We start from the raw sequence: 18,233 nt of genomic DNA, 5'->3' as shown, positions 1-18,233 counted from the left end.
TTATATGTATAGATCCACGAAAATATAATATAAATTATGACTCACAATTTATGAGTATTTAGTATTTAATATTTATTTTTAATGAGTCATTAATAATTAATTATTAATTATTAATAATGACACATATATTTCAAGTTTTTATCTCTTATATTCATCGATAAGAAAGCAAAGTTTGGAAATATCGACTTGAGTCATCAATGCCACGTGAAAAAAAAAATTACATATTGATCAAGCTATGAATGTCACATGGTCATTAAAATGAGACTGAGATTGAAGAATACATTATCAATTTTTATTTTAATTTGCAAATATACTATTGATACGTGGTCATCAATTTCGCGAAAACATAATGATAACGTTATGAATGCTCCGTTTTTTTTATAATGACATTGAGATTAAATATATACACAGTTTTAAATTTATATTTCAATTTACAAATATACTATATATTGATGTAATTTAAAATTAAAAGTATTGAATGATTTATCACTTACCCCAGCAACCCCTGTTGCAATCCAAAATAATTTATTTGGATTGCAACAGGTGATGAAACTTTTTTTTTTTTTTAAACGATATGTGTGTGTGTCATTGACTATTAATTTTTTGGTGATGTCAGAGCTGATGCGTATGCATCAACGAATAATTCTTGACTGAGTGGTGCGGTATTCAAGAGCGCTATAAATATTAGTATTTCTAGGATTAGACACACACTTGTATAACGCATGCGTAGTTTTAAAAATAGTTTCGTCAACTATGGTAATCCAATGAAATTATACGACGTGGCCAGTGTTGACCAATACTAATTGGACACTATGATAAGGCAATCCTATTTGTCTATCTCATATTGGGGTGGGATTATAATTCAATTCGTTTTTTCGCTCCACCAAATAATAATAATTAATTAAATAATAATATTTTTTTTTTTTTGTTTAAATAAATTTTATAAACTTTAAAAAAAAAAAACAAAATTTATAACAATGTTAATATATGTTAATTGTATTTTTTATGACAACGTGGCACTACTAGCGTAATCAGAGATTTACAAAGTAATTTTTTTTTTTTGTTTTTTTGTTTTCGCAATTAAAATAAAAATAGTCTTGAATAATATTATTCATGTAAATGATTTTTTGTGAAAAATAACCGTTGACGTATACGATGTTTAATGTTCGATTAAAAAATTAAATAAATTTGGTCGTTTGATTATGATAAATTGATTTGAATAATAGTAAAAATATAAATCAACTACTGATACATAAATATTTTTGCAAATTATAAATAATTATATTTTCTTTAATCATTATAAAATTTTTTTCTGAGGATAATTGATCTAATAGTTTAATAATAGTTTTATAATAGTTATATAAGTTTTGTAATTACTATGTATTTTATTATTTCTATACAAACAGCTCAATATTTCAAGTTAAAAATAAAAGAAATTCATTTACATAATTTTTTTTAGGTGTAAACAATTTTATACTTTCCAATGAATCACATAAGATAATTTTGTCTTATCACTAAAGTACATGACGTACTACATGTGTCAACATTCTAGAAAAAAAAAAAAAAAAATCCAAGAGAGTTGCTCACTCGTGTTTTTAAAAATTGAGGAGACACCCTACTGGGTCTCCTGATAATGGAATTTATTTTTTTATTTTTTATGGATGCATCATACATATAGATAGTTATTATTTTTTTATTAAATTACATCAAACTAATTATTCCCATTAAATTTAAACATGTTTATTAAATTTAACATGTTTATTAAACAATTTTCGTATATATTTAAGAGTTTTTGAAATGTATTTTTATTGTATATGACGCAATTGATCAACTGAAAAATATATCCTGAAGTTTTATGTTCATTAGAGTCCATTCAAAATATTTATTTAATTAAAAATTACTTTTCAATTTTATTTTATACGTACAATTAAAACTAAATTATTGCAGTATTTTTAAAATTTTGTGTGTTTATTCAAATAAAATTTGAGTTATAAAAAATTATGCGTAGTTAGAATATTCCCCTTTTTTTTAATCGTTCTTTATCCATACATAATAATCTTATAAAAAATATAATACAAATTAATGAATTTCTAAGGATATTGTTGAAGAAAATTAAATAAGTGTCAAGGACTCATTGAAGATGAAGATAAGACAAAATTATTAATAATTAAAGATACTTTGAGTAGCATTAATGACAAATTCCATCACTATATTACTGTTCTCTGTAAAGAAATACCACACTTGTATTCATTATTAAAAAAATTGTATGTTCGATTACATACAGTTCATGATACTCTCGAGTAATTATTTATCAAGAGAAAGAAACGAGATACAGCTTCATATAAATTTTTTATACAATATTGTTTATTGTTAATATAATTATCAAGAAAAAACATTGACATTGTCATTTGATTCTTGATATTTTCATCTCATTAATTTTTGTTGGAATAGTTTATAAATGATCAATAATCCAATATACCAAACAAACAATTTATAAACTATTCCAACAAAAATTAATGAGATGAAAATATCAAGAATCAAATGACAATGTCAATGTTTTTTCTTGATAATTATATTAACAATAAACAATATTGTATAAAAAATTTATATGAAGCTGTATCGATATTTCTCGATAAATAATAACATGTCATGCATACATGTACGAACAATAATTAATAATGAATACAAGTGTGGTATTTCTTTACAGAGAACAGTAATATAGTGATGGAATTTGTCATTAATGCTACTCAAAGTATCTTTAATTATTAATAATTTTGTCTTATCTTCATCTTCAATGAGTCCTTTTACTATTTAACAACAATATCCTTAGAAATTCATTAATTTGTATTATATTTTTTATAAGATTATTATGTATGGATAAAGAACGATTAAAAAAAAGGGGAATATTCTAACTACGCATAATTTTTTATAACTCAAATTTTATTTGAATAAACACACAAAATTTTAAAAATACTGCAATAATTTAGTTTTAATTGTACGTATAAAATAAAATTGAAAAGTAATTTTTAATTAAATAAATATTTTGAATGGACTCTAATGAACATAAAACTTCAGGATATATTTTTCAGTTGATCAATTGCGTCATATACAATAAAAATACATTTCAAAAACTCTTAAATATATACGAAAATTGTTTAATGATTTATTGACAACTCTGGTTAATAGTTCAAGTCAAATTCATACAAGTAGTACTTTAATTAAATTTAATTACTAATGTAAAGCTAGTAGAAAAAAAAGTTCATATCTTCTAATGCTTGTAACAGAGAAACAATTATCAAAATACACATAAACGCATGTGCTGTAACAACCTCACGATTTTTTTTCTATTGCATTTTCATAATATATTAATTTTCATTGATTATCGGACAAACATAGATTCAATTTTAACTGATAATTAATTTTATGTTGCTTTAAAATAATCGATAACGTTCAATAAAGTGTTATTTTATTACATATTTTTCTCACTTTACGAGGCTACGTGAAATGCTTGTGAACATGAGTTGTGTATATGTATATATTTGTTGACTTTTTATGATGCTCAAAGTCGACACTCATGTCATTTCATAAATTTCACCATTTTTTAAAAGATAGAAAATATATACATATAAATGTTCACGCGTGAGAGCTACTGTTTACTTTTACTTTTGTTTTTTTTTTAACTATTATGCAGAGCTACCATTAAATTGTAAGAGAATGACCATGTACGTAACTATCATTACGAATATCTAGATAGAAAAAGAAAAAAATAAAATTGTATATATTATTCAGAGACACAAATAATCGAATTTTATAGTAAAATTATAAAACTCACCGAATGTAAAAGTGTACAGTCCAACGAAAACATTTGAATTTAACTTTTCGTTGGAGTAATTCATAGCCAAATTCTAGCAACTGTTGAAACAGAAATTAAAATTATTAAATATAATTTTATATTGATATAAATTAATGATTATACCAACTTCAGATTTAATTTCTTTATCCAATGAATATTCATCAATCACATTAAATATAATGAGGGCTGTTGAATCCATCTAACTTAAAAAAAAAAAAAAAATTATTTAAATAATTATTATTAAATCTATAAAAAAAATTGTGTCAGACTTGAATTTATTTTATTTTTTAAGAAACATTATTTTCTATTTTTTTATGTATCTATCAAATATTATAATTAAAATTTTTAATATCGTATTGATTATTCAAATGAAATTTTTTTAAAAAATTGTACTTGTTAAATTCTCACCTGATCAATTAAATCCTGAACTTGATAACACATCAATAATACTAGAAATATTGCAAGTATTGCAAACCATACAAAATCACTGAATACTTTAATTAATTTTTGCCAATACTTTTAAAACAATATCATAGCAATTGCTAATAAAAAAAAAACAGTCATGTACCAAAATAAATAATATTGGTATTGAATAATAATCAGCAATTTCACATGACATTTCATAAATCTCATTTCTGCATATTCTTATCATTTCGACATAGAAAATAATTAATCTACATCTTGTTGTTGTATCAGAAAATCTTGAGGACTCAGTAATGTGATTATAATTTGCAAGTATTTTAAGTGTTTCATTCATGTAGGCAAATCTTTTTTCCAGCATAAATAAAACACTAGCCAAGTTGATCATGCAACATCCATTTATTATTTCAGTCAAGCCAAATGTCACGATAACTGACCAATCAGCAAAAGAAATAAATTCCATTGCAACTCTGATTGATCCAATTAACCCAAATGCCACAACAAATGATAAAACATTCATTGAATCTTCAAATATGTATAAATTAAATTTTAAAAATTTTGATTTAGACGTACGAAATAAATAAAGAACATCTTCATTATATATGTTAAATCAAAGTATAAATAAGCATTTTTTTTTTTAATTTAAACTTGATATTTATTATTAATTTATATTCATTTTATATATTTTTTTTTTGTTTGTTGTTCAGTACAATCGATACGTAATTTTTGAGTTAAAATAAATGCAATATTCATTCTTAATTAATAATTGAAAAAAAACTAATAAAGTACTCATACGTTATAAAAGAATAAAAAAGAAAAAAAAATATTTTATATGCATATATTATAAGAATGTATATATTTAAAAATGTTGTATTGATATAATAAAAAAAAAAAGTTTACTTTTGTTCACTTTATATTTATACAGCCGAGACTAGACGAGACTCCAATTTTTTTTACTCGAGACGAGACCGAGACGAGACTCTGATTTTTTCAGCCGAGACGATACCGAGACGAGACTGTTGTTTTAGTCATTTTTCGAGACCGAGACGAGACTCGATCAAATCTCGTCTCGTCTCGTCTCGTGTGCATCTCTAATTTGTTTCATTTTTTAAACAGCTCTTTTTACACGTGAATTGATACCGAGTTGTAAAAGTACGAATATATAGGTAGCAATTGAACTGAACATCTGAAATTTGAAAAAATAAAATTAAAAGCATTGAAGTTACTTAAAATTAAATATTTATATTTTCATATATACCATTTTTAATAGCTTGCAATTTAATGGAAATAATCGAAGAACTAAAAATTCTTTTGTTTTGAATTGTAACTGTAATGCAAAAATTTTTAGCTGAAAATGAAAAATCAATTTAGCATTCAATATTCAATGAGAAAAGAGTTTTTTTATTTATCTATAAATTTTAGGCATATGTACCTCTGTTGTTTGACTTTCTGTAAAATATTTAGACTTGATATCAGCAATAATAGCAGAAGTTTTACGCATCTAGAATGATTAAAAAATAAAAATTCAATTAAAAAAATTATAATTTATAAATACACAAATACACTGAGCAATTACAATGAAAAATATAAAATATAAATTTTCAAATATCGAACAAATAATTTTAAATAATAATGTTTATATTTATAAATGTTAAAATAAAAACATTTAAAAAATCTAAAATTTTCAACAATTTAATTATTGGTAAAAAAAAATATTATTAAAACTCGATTAGAAAATTAACATTAAAAAATTAATTTTTAAAATGTTCATTTGACATTCGAATAATCTTAATAACTTGACATTTTTTATTTTTTTAATTGTGTAATGTAAAAATACCTGATTTTCAAGTCGTTGAATACTAACGCTGATAAATATCAATGGATACAAGACGATGAAAATCCACAAAATGTGATTATAAAACTCCCAACTGTATTCATGTATACCCCATAATGATCGTAAAAAATATACATGCAAAGAATTTAATAACGATGATAAATAATAAGTAACAATAAAAAACATAGTCAATGAATAAAAATTAGCTATATCATTGGCAATGTCATTAATAATATTTCGAGCTTTTTTAATAATAATTAACTGATTAAAAATAAAATCTTCACTAATCAGTCGTGCATGAATGTCTGGATGAACATTTATTAAATTACCGATATTTTTTTTATAAACAAATCGCGATAATGAATCATTCAAAGATTTTAATTTATTTTCAAGCAACATCATTGTCAGACCATAACTAATTACAAAACATCCATTTATAATTTCTGGTACAATAAAAGTGTGAAGAATACTTTGCGGAAGAGTAAATAATGTTAAAAAAAAACGAAATAATATTATAATTAACCACACTAATAAAATCATAATAACTGGATATAAATTACGTTGATTATTGTATAAAATTGATAAATAATTTTCAACAATTTGCTCAAATTCACTCAATTTATCAATTGCTTTGTTAATTTTTTTTTTTTTTATAATATGCATTGCAAGTCCAATGAGTGATGTTAAACATCCACATGTTGCCACTGTGATATTTATAAGACTTGTAAAACCAACTTGAATTTGATTTTGAAAAGAAATTTCAGCAATTTGAGGAACCATTATACCATATATTATTATCAAAACTATTATCACACTGATACTGTAAATGGTTTTTAAACGTGAATATGAATTTTGATGTATTAATATTATTTTATCAAATAAAATTCCAAATACTAAAAAATTGAATGGTGTATAATATAATACAATAACTATTTTTAAAACAAAGTGATTTAAAAAATTTATTATTTCTTTTTTCAATGGCATTTTGATATTGTTAAATTTTAGACAACTTGTTCCGTCAATTTCTCGCTTTTGACTGACTCAGTAACAAGGGTAAAACAATTATTCTATAAAGAAATTAAATATTTATACTTGAAAAAATATATATTCTACGTCGTTACACCTAGTGTCATAAAGTACATAATGTTCTTTTTTCGAAACTAGACTGAACTAAAACTGATACGTTATCTTCAGAGAAGCAAAACAACTAATTGCTATAATTAAAAAAAAATAAAACATTTTACGCCCTTCAGGTAAATGTTTGTCTATCATGCAAATTTTAATATGTATGATATGTTGATTTTTAAAATAATGTTTTGCTTTTGCTTTCGCATATTATAATAGAAAAATTCTTTAATAGTATATATATTTTTTATTAAAATCCAATTCATGTAATTGTTTGATTACAACATTAAATTTCAAAAGAGTATATCATATAAGTATTAAATATTAATATCTAAAATTAAGTGAATTAATAAATAAATAATTTATGTTTTTATTGACGTTCATTTTCGTTAGTATTTCAATTGTATAAAGATTAAAGTCAACACTTCACACTTAAAATAAAAAAGGCATAATAAATCTCGTTGGACATTGAAATGATTATTTGAAATTAATTACCTTTACCAATATTTTGTTATTTTCCTTAGATAGATTTTTCTATATAAATTCACACACTGTAAATTCAAGCTCACCATTAATAAAATATTTTAATTATAATTGGTTTAGTAATTTATATCTCGTTTATAAACCACTATTTTTGATAGTTCAAGTCAAACTAGTACACAGTAGTATTTTAAATAAATTTAATTATCGTATTAATTAATATCATTTGTATATATGTATATTCAGTGACTTTTTATGATGCTCTAAAGAGTCAAGCGTGAAACTAAAGTTGGCTGACGTAATGTTATAGTCAATACTCATGTTTGACACTTCATAATTTCACGATTTTAAAAGATAAAATGAAAATATATATATAAATGTTCACACAGGCATGAGAGCTTGGGTTTACTTTTACTTTTTTTTTTTTTCAAAACTATTATGCAGAGCTACCATTAAATTATAAGAGGATGACTATGTACGTAACTATCATTACGATTATCTAGATGGAAAAGGAAAAAAATTAACTTGTATATATTATTTAGAGACACAATTGATCGAAATTTATATTAAAATTATTACACTGACCGAATGTAAAAGTGTACAGTCCAACGAAAACATTTCAAATCCTGCAGTAAATTCAACTTTTTTCTAGGATAATTCATAGACAAATTCTAGCAACTGTTGAACAATAAAAATTAAAAATAATTTATGATAATTTTATTTTGATAAAGTAATGATTTTACAAACTTTAGTTTCAATTTCTTCGTCTGACGAATATTCATAAATCACATCAAATACAATGAGGGTAGTTGAATCCATCTAATTTTATATAAAAAAAAAAAATTTTCAATCATAATTATCATTGAGTCTGTACTAAAAATGAAAATTCAAGTCTGATTCTATTATTTTATTTAACATGTAGAATTTATAAAAACTTATTTAAATATATAACAGAAGATTGAGAATTAGAGAACATATATCAGTAGTACGAGTCAAGTTATGTCAGACCTAAAATTATTTTATTTTCTCAATGGTAATTTTTACTATCTTTTAATTTTTTTTTTCAAATACTTTCAATTTAAATTGTTGATTTTATTTTTTTTTATTTTTTTCATGTAGTCATCATGATTTCATGAGAATGATAATTTAAGATATTAAATTTCTGTGGTGTGAAATATCAGTATGAATTATTAATACATTCAAAAAAAAAAAAAAAAACAAACTACGTAGACAATTTTCGACATTCTCTTCTTTCCATTATTCAACTCTTTTTTTATCAATTCATAAAAAAAAAGAAAAAAAAAACTTAAACACTCCAGAATTTTAATAAATTTTTCTTTTTTTTTTTCTTCAAATAAGATTAATTAGCCAAATGGCAAATTAGTTTAACTTTTTATATAATTTTTCTCCTCACTGCATTCCTCTTTGAACTGGAATACAACCATTTATATAAATCATTTCAAAGAACTTCATTTTAATCGGTGTTATAACGAACCAGTTACTAATATTATAATATTATTAATATAATAATTAATTAATAATAAGTAATTTTTTTATAATGAAAAATAAATGAATTGATGCGAAATCAATAAAAGTAGATTTTGAATTTTGATTACTGAAAAGAGGAAAAAAAGGAGAGAGAATGAGCAAATTACTAATCTGCAACGCCAGCATAATAAGATATATGAGTGGTGAAGAGTGGTAAGGAGAATGATGATCTACTAAAAGAAATAAATGCGCCGCAGATTCTCGCTCGCCTGTTATTGTTTCAAGTGTCGTTGAGTTATCGAGTGTTTTATGGTGTTTGTCATTTTATTTTTGTCATCCATTTCAATTGTAATAATACAAGTGTAGTAATTAATAATACAGTTGATTTTTAAAACATAGTTGTAACAGTTGAACAATAAAAATTTACCTAATTTAATTATCAATAAATAAAACAGATGTTGGTAATTTTCATTTTCATTTTCATTAGTAAATATCATTAAAAATCAAGTAAGTTTTTATTCATCTTGTTGATTATTTTTTTTCTCTTTTCAATTATCAATTGTTAAAATATTATTAACATATAATCACGATAAAAAAAAAATTTTATTTAATACAAATATTAAAAATATGATAATTTCGTTTTAATAAATTAGTATTATTAATATTTATTAATAAATAAAAAAATATAAGTTATAATAATGGTTTGTTGCAGTTATGTTTTATAATTCTCCTCCTCGTGACGCTAGAAAAATTGCCGAAAAACAATTTTCCCAAAAAGCAACATTTAAAGATAAATTTGAAGTGGCATGGAATTTTATAGCTCCATATATTAACGAATGTTCAGATGAAGTGGTCAAAACGGTTAGTTACTCAAAAGTCTGGAGAGAATTTGGTAACAAAGTATACACTACTTTAAAAACTACAGATTATCTACGCAAATCAATTGAAGCTTATACCAAGAGTATCGCTTATGCACCAGTTGGATCCAGTGAATTATCATTGGCATATGCAAATCGCTCAGCTGTATTATTCAAAGTAAGACTTTACGAAGATTGTCTTCTTGACATTGAACGTTCATTGAAAGCAGGCTATCCAGATAAATTAAAAACAAAATTATTTTTACGTCAATCATTGTGTTTCAAGGCCTTGAAACCAAACTCAGAACTTGAACCAGGTATTTCAATGGCTAATGCAATACAGTGGCTTCCTGAGTTGAAAAAATATAATCCAAAATACAACATCATCAAAGAGTATCCAAAGATGATTAATGACCTTAAAGAACCACGTAAAATTATTGAATTTATACCAGAAATAAAAAATGATAATGCAATAATAGTTGGTGCATCTGATGCGATTGAATTGAAAAAAACAAATGAAAATAATCAACATATTGTTGCAACAAGAGACATCAAATCTGGTGAATTTATTTACATTTCTGAGCCATTTGCAGTGAATATTAGTCATGAATTGCGTTTTACTCATTGCTGGCATTGTTATCGTTCAACTTTGGCTGGTGTACCATGTGATAATTGTCCAAGCGTCATTTATTGTTCTGACATATGTAAAAAAAAAGCATGGGATAGTTATCATAATATTGAATGTTTAGTATTGGAAAAACTTTCAAATGTTGAAACAGAACATTTATTTCAAGAAAAATTTTTTATAAAGATACTAAACTCAGTCGATGATTTAATTGAATTAAAGAAAAAAATTGACAATATCGATTCAATGAAAAATAAAGAATTTATATTGACGAATGATATTCTCGATGTTAATGCTGTCGATAATTTTCTTCGTCTTGATTATTTTAAAGCAACATCATCAGGATAGCTATGATATTATCATTATTCGAATAACATTACAGAATTTATGTGTATCAATGGTTTCATCAAGATATATCGCTTTCGAGCGTTATTATACATAATTGCGATAGCTATCCAGAGTGTACATTCGAATCAGCAATACGTGCGGTATTGATTGTTACAGTTTTTGGTGAAAAAACAGATATATTAGGTAAAAAAATGACATTGAAAGATTTGATCAAGAGTAAAAATAAGAAAACATTAATTTTGGGAGAATTAATATTGCGATATATGATGATTGCTCGTCGCAATAGTCAATTTGTATGTATTTATTTTATTTATTATTGATCATGAATCAATTAAATACTTATGAAATTTATTATGATTTAAACGAAATTTATCAGTTTATAGAATTTTCATATGGTTGCATTGTTATGACACCATTTTGTAATATATTGAAACAAAGCTGTGATCCGAATATCAGTTGCACTTACGTGGGTTCAAATGTTGGATTTTATGCTATCAAGCCAATCAAGCAAGGAGAACCGGTACTTATTGAAATCTATAAAAAATTATATACCTGAATTTTTTTTTTTAGATTTTGATAATTATAAATTTATTTCAGGTACTATTGAGTACTGCTGGTTCATATCATATGACTTCAAAAATCGACCGATATAGACGATTAGGACGCTCTACTGATGATCCTCAACCATGTAAATGTAAACCATGTGTTGAAAATTGGCCAACTGTAGAATATCTTCCAGCTTATGAGGTGTTTTATTAATTGTTAAAAACTTTAAATCTTGAAGTTAGTGATATATTTAAAACTATTTTCATTTTTTTTTTTTTTTAAGAGTTTGATATTGCCGACAAGGATCAAGAGAGAATTGAACCGTATGATGCTTAAGATCACAAACTGGAAAAAGCTCATCGACCACGGAGATCTTAAACAATTATTAAAAATTAAGGATGATGTGAATACCATGAATGATAAGTTTCATCACTACCTAACTGTTCCTTGTAGAGAAATATTCTTTTTGTATTTATTATTCATGAATTTGTATGTTCAATTACATTTAGCTCATGATACTCTCGAGTAGTTATCTACCAACAGAAAAAAACAAGAGACAGCTTCATAAAAATAATCTACAAAGTTGTTTATTGCCAATATATGCATAGCAATAAGAAAAATAAACAATTAAAATTATCAATAGTTAATTTTACTCGGAGTAAAAAAATGTATTGAATGATTCAATTTATTGAAAAAAAAATTCAATAACTCTTATATGGTTAAATAACTTTTTTCGAAAATTCCAAATTTTATTTATTTAAATATTAAATTTAATGTTTAATAAAATTTGGATTTTTTTGTGTTTTTAAATTTAATTAAAATCAAAATACTGTAGACTTAAAAACTTCGTATTATCATATTTGAATAAAGTTTGTGTTAGTCATCCAATTAATCACTCCAGAAATTTGATTATTTTTTTCTTTTTCTCTTTCCAAATAAAATCAAATAATTAAATTACATATTTAAAAATAAAATATTAAAATAAATTTTTTTTTTTCTGTGTATTATATAACGTATATCGTTATTATAATTAAAATTAATTTTATATTTTTTTTTTATCAACTTTTTTTGTCATCAACTATCGCGAACGCAATTTTTTCTCCGAAATTTTTTCTTCTTCAGCTATATACAGAGAAAATCGAAGTACAGCAGAATAAATTAGAGAAATATGGACTAATGCAGAAATATCAAAGAAAAGCGGAGAAAAATTTTCTAAACCACTATTATTGATAGTTTAGGTCAAATTTATGCACAGTATTTTAGTTATAATAAAAAAAAATAAATACTGCTTATTTTTCCGAAACTGCTTTTCCTTGATTATTACCAGGATAATTAAAATTAATCAATTTTTCAAAAATTAAATTTATATAAAATTTAACATAAATATTTTAAATTAAAATATAGAAAAAATTTTTTTTTAGTGTTTCTTCGCTGTTTTTCAATTTTTCTCCGATTTTGTTCGTATTGATCGGCTTTACTCAAAATTTCTCCGTCCGTCCCTACTTTGTTTTTGCAAAATCTGAAAAATTTGAAGTAATGCCTAAAAATTATTTTTGCTAGAGTAATTATTTGCATGGTATGTAATAGCATATGTCATATTATGAATTTTTGTTTGAAAATGAATTATAAATTTTTTACGTTTATTGTAACTAGCTTCATACGTATTGCTTTTAAAAATGAAAATATTAACTTTTTCTTTTTTTCATATAGTCAATATGATTTCATGAGAATGATAATTCAAGATATCAAATTTTTATGGTGTAGAATATCAGTTAGAAATAATAATACACTTAACAACAAAAACAAACTATACGTATTTATAATAAAAGGGCCTGAGATTGTAAAAATTGTCAACAGGCATCTGTTATATTGAATTTTATTTTTAAGAATAAAAAATTAAAATAAATTTTTATATATCTGTAATTATTTTCTATTGGATTATTTTGTAAACTGGAGCGGTATCAATAATTTCTAGTGACTAACAAGTGTTTACATTTCAACCGTCTGTTATAACGTATCAATTATTAAAATTAATTTTATATTTTATTTTTATAAATAAATTCTTATGCAAAAATTGAAAGTACATTAAAATTCATCTTAAAATACAGTAGTGGTTTTTTTTATTAATATTTATTATTTCTATATAATTTATAAATGAAAATAACTATAAATAATAATTTATTAAGAAAAGAATTAATTTAATCATCAATGAATATTACAATAAATTTTTAATTATTGAAAATGATGAAATAAATATTTCGAGGTGGGAATCAAGTCGTATCGTAAATGTTTTATTTTTTTAACCGAAACGAAGTACAAGAGGATAACACATTCTAAATTGACAACGATCACAAAGTATGACTTCGCCTGTTCTTAATGCACAATATGGTACAGCATGAAATGGTTTGTCAAATTTAACAAAAGTAAATGGAGGAATCTTCCAGGCTTTCTTTTGGATATCGATGATAGAATTATTGAATAGAAACATATCTTGAATATTGGTACCTTCAAATGCATCATTTTCAACGTGGCTAATTTTATTGTGTGATAGATCCAACTGGATGCAATAAACACCTTCAAAAGTATCTTTTTTAATCATTGAAATTTCATTGTAACTTAAATTGACAAGCTGTAGATTATTTTTAACAGTTATTATGAATGATTTATCATCGATTCTATTGATTTTATTATGGTTCAGCTCGAGGGTAATTAAATTATTTAGATCAACAAAAATACCAGTAGAAATATGAGTTAATTTGTTAAATGCCAAATGAATATATTTGAGATTGTCCAGTGAATCAAATACACCAGGTTCAATTGTCGTCAATTGTGTTTCTGATATTGACAATTTTTCCAGATATCGTAGACATTTCAATGAATTTCGTGGTAACGTACTAATTAAACCACCAGTATAATAAAGTCCTGTAATTGGCAGTGAATTCTCATTGGATATTGGATTACTACAAATATTAATTAAACCACTATTTAAAATTTCCAATACTCTTATACTTGGAACAGTTTTCAATACATTATTAACATATCGCAAAGGTGATTGTGGATTATATTTAATTTCAATACGAAGATAATTGAGTGATATTAATTGATCAAATAAATTTTCTTGAAGAGAAATTGGTCCGACATCTAGTACTAAATTTTCTAAACTTGGCAAACCTTCAAATGATTCACGATAAATAATAAATTCATTTTTAAAATTTCCAGATACAACAAAAGTTTTTAAATGTTTTTTAATATTTGAGTTTTTAAAAGCGTATTTATTTATCGATGATATTATTCCGTCAGTTAATTCAAGTTTTTCACTGGGTAACGTAAAGGAACTTGAAAATAATATTTCCTCTGGATTTTGTACGGAAACAAATGATAATGCCTTGTTTTTCATACATATTTTGTATAATTTTTTAATAACACAATTAGCTTCAATTTTAATATCATCAAAATAATAAAAAGTGTCATTGATAGCACCAGGATTATTATTGTAGTATATGTGTTGAAGATTCATGTCTTTAAATGCAGCATCATCAATTTTAATAATTTTATTATAGGAAATATCCAATGCTCTTGTTTTGATTCCATAAAATGTATCTTTTTTAATATGAGTTAACAAATTATAACTCAAGTCAAGCGATGATAAATTTAAATTCGTAAATACATTACTATTAATTGTTTGTATTTGATTTGATGATAAACTTAAATATTTTATATTCTCGAGACCGTCAAATGCAGTGGGTTCAATTGTTTTTAAACTGCTATTTGTTATAGCAAGATATTCAAGTTGTTTTAAACACGAAAAAGCAAGTTGTTGTAAATTTGTAAATTTTCCATATGTATAATGAAGACTCGTTATATTGAAATTAGTATTTGTACATAATCTCTCATGACAAATATCAACTCTATTTTGACGAGTAAGTAATAAATTATCAAAAAATATGAGATTTTTAAACAATTGGCTGAAAGTAATATTGGAAGATTCATCAACTGAAATTTCCAGAAATTTCAATGATACTAAATACCCAAAAATATATGATCTAATTTGGATTGGCGAAGTATTGAGTACAAGAAATTCAAGTTTTTTTAATCCAGCAAATGATGCAGGATATAAAGTAAACGGCTTTGCAAAACAATTAATTATCAAAGTTTTTATACTCAACTGTTGAAATGCATTTTTTTCAATTGATGAAATTTTGTTGTCTGTTATTTCAAGTGTTTCAGGTTGCCAATTATCAATGAGATGCTCAACTAATTTAAGTTGATTAATTGATGTTTTACAAATTTTAAAATAATAATATTGACTGAAGTAACATATGTTGTCATTATGATGATCAATTGAACTTACTAATTTGTCATCATAATTGGTTGCATAATCAATATTTATATATTTAATATAAATAATAACATCATCATTAAAACCCCACTTTAAATTGTTGAGAGTAAACAAATAATTATTGAATAAATAAATCATATCAACAAGTGAGTTATTGAAAGCTCCATCAACAATAGCAACAATTTGACTTTGTGTAAAATCAATAACTTTACATTTTATATTTTTAAAAATACCTTCTTCAATTATTTCCAATGAATTGTAACTCAAGTTAAGCAATAATAATTTACTATTTTCAATTATAAATGCTCCATTATCAATTTTATTTATTGAATTATTACTCAAGTCAATCACTTCCAAACTTTGAACAGTATTAAATACATTTGAGGCTATATGAGTCAGTTCATAATTTGATACTAAAGACACTTTTTTCAATTTCTTCAATTCATTAAATGCACCAGATGAAATTAAAGTTAAATTGCTTTCCCGTATTGTGAGCTGTTGAAGATTTTTTAAACAATAAAATGATTGACGTGTTACTACTGTCATGGGACTAACAGTATATTGAAGTTCAAATATATTGTGAGAAGTATTTTGTCTTGTGAAATCACAAATGTCGACATCTTGATTATTAACAAATTCCAATTTATGTAAATTTAAATGTTTATCCAGTAAATCATTGAGATATGATTTTGTTTCATTGGCCAGTTGAATTTTCAGATATTTTAAATTATTTAAACCATAAAAAATATCAGTGTCCAGCAAAACAGAGGCTGAATTAATTTCCAAATTTTCCAATGCTGCTAAATTTGAAAATGCAAGTGGGTCAGTATGTAATTTTGTATCAGCCAAATTGAGTTGTAAAGATTTAATTGATGACGATGATGATATTCTTTCTAATGCTTTCGTTTGAAAGACGTTAATTTTTTTATTTGTTATTTCAATTTTATCAGAATATTTTTCAATAATTGAATCGTTTTCCTCAAAAAATATCCAATTACCTGATTCACAACTTTTGTAAGTTCCCGTAATAGTTCTATGACAATAAGTTGTTTTTGAAAAAATAAACGACGGTGAATATATCAATAATAATTTAATTATTATCCACAAAATTCGAATGTTTTTCATTCTGGACGTATTTTTTGATGAAGCACTAATTTTGAAGTAGACATTGATGTCTAAGTAACTTTAGACATCTAAATTATTATCATCTTAATTCTTCTTTTATATGTCCCCATTTACTGTCTAAATGTAATCTATTTACTCATTATATTTTTTTATCACAATATAAACATTCATTCGAGTTGTGAAATTTCTCATATATGATTTATTCATTACTTGTTTGCCATTTTTTTTTTATTCAAAACTTTTTTACAGCAAAGTCGTACCTGATTCTTCATCTCTTATTTTTCAATGTATACCATAAATTAGAAATCTTTGACAATTATTCCAAAATTATAAATCTTTTTTTTTTTAAATAATCAAATCTTAATGAAAAAAAATTATTAATTATTCTTAACACTATAACATTTATAAGTATAAGTGAACAATGTAATGAAATTGAAAAAAGGAATTATTTTAATTATTATTCAATAAAATAATAGTTGAAATAAAAAAATAAAATTATGTATATATAATAATTATGTGTAAATATAAGACTCTATTTGGACAAATAGATATTATCAAGTTAAAAAAACAAAAAATTCAAGCAAATTAAAATTTATTTTTCAACTCATTATTTATTTTTTATATAAATCAAGTTTTAATTATCTCGTCAAGTCGTTTCAGGTGTATTTTTTTGTCATTCTATATTTTTTTTCTCATCTACTTGAGGACAAAGTTATTTATCTTTTTTAATATTATCACTTATATTTGACATCAAAACAGGTATATGTGAACATCTCGCATTTTTAAATTAAAAATTCAGAGACAGTAATAATTTTTTTCTTTATCTTATCACTCATTATGAAATTAGGGTAAAAATAAAAAGTAAAAAAATGATTAACAAATTAATCCCGAGAATAAATTAATTGTTATTTTAATTTAAAAAAAATTTTTTATTCTCTTTTTAAAATATTTTATTATTTTCAATGCCTATACGTACATGAGACTACAATATTTTTCATCTAGCCAAATTAGGCTAGATAAATTATAACACATCCTAAATTGAAAATGATCACAATGTATGATTTCTTCTGCTCTTATACTGTACAATATGTTGCTGCATGTACTGGTTTGTCTAAAGTATTAATATAGTAAATCAATAAATCTTTCAGGCTTTAATTTTTTATATGAATATATTATAGAAAAATATCTTGAGT

General features: G+C 23.8%; 1 protein-coding gene across 1 annotated transcript; it reads right to left on the bottom strand.

Annotated features, from left to right (window-relative positions):
* Positions 1-13,875: 13,875 nt before the first annotated feature.
* Positions 13,876-15,938, bottom strand: LOC122850598 (protein artichoke-like). The gene is made up of 5 exons (XM_044149733.1): positions 15,928-15,938; positions 15,605-15,883; positions 15,057-15,484; positions 14,313-14,747; positions 13,876-14,162 (listed from the first exon to the last, which is right to left on the bottom strand). Exons 1-5 carry the CDS (start codon positions 15,936-15,938, stop codon positions 13,876-13,878), a joined length of 1,440 nt encoding a protein of 479 aa, XP_044005668.1.
* Positions 15,939-18,233: the final 2,295 nt, after the last annotated feature.

This window comes from Aphidius gifuensis, linkage group LG2 (assembly GCF_014905175.1).
Source record: "Aphidius gifuensis isolate YNYX2018 linkage group LG2, ASM1490517v1, whole genome shotgun sequence".
Lineage (NCBI taxonomy): Eukaryota > Metazoa > Arthropoda > Insecta > Hymenoptera > Braconidae > Aphidius > Aphidius gifuensis.
This window is presented reverse-complemented; position numbering and strand designations above follow the sequence as displayed.

Coding starts and splice junctions, on each gene's coding strand:
- LOC122850598 (XM_044149733.1), bottom strand. Junction 14,748..15,056: donor ATACTACAATAATAATCCTG/GTGCTATCAATG, acceptor AATCATTTGAAG/GTTTGCCAAGTTTAGAAAAT. Junction 14,163..14,312: donor ATTAACTCATATTTCTACTG/GTATTTTTGTTG, acceptor TGATTAAAAAAG/ATACTTTTGAAGGTGTTTAT.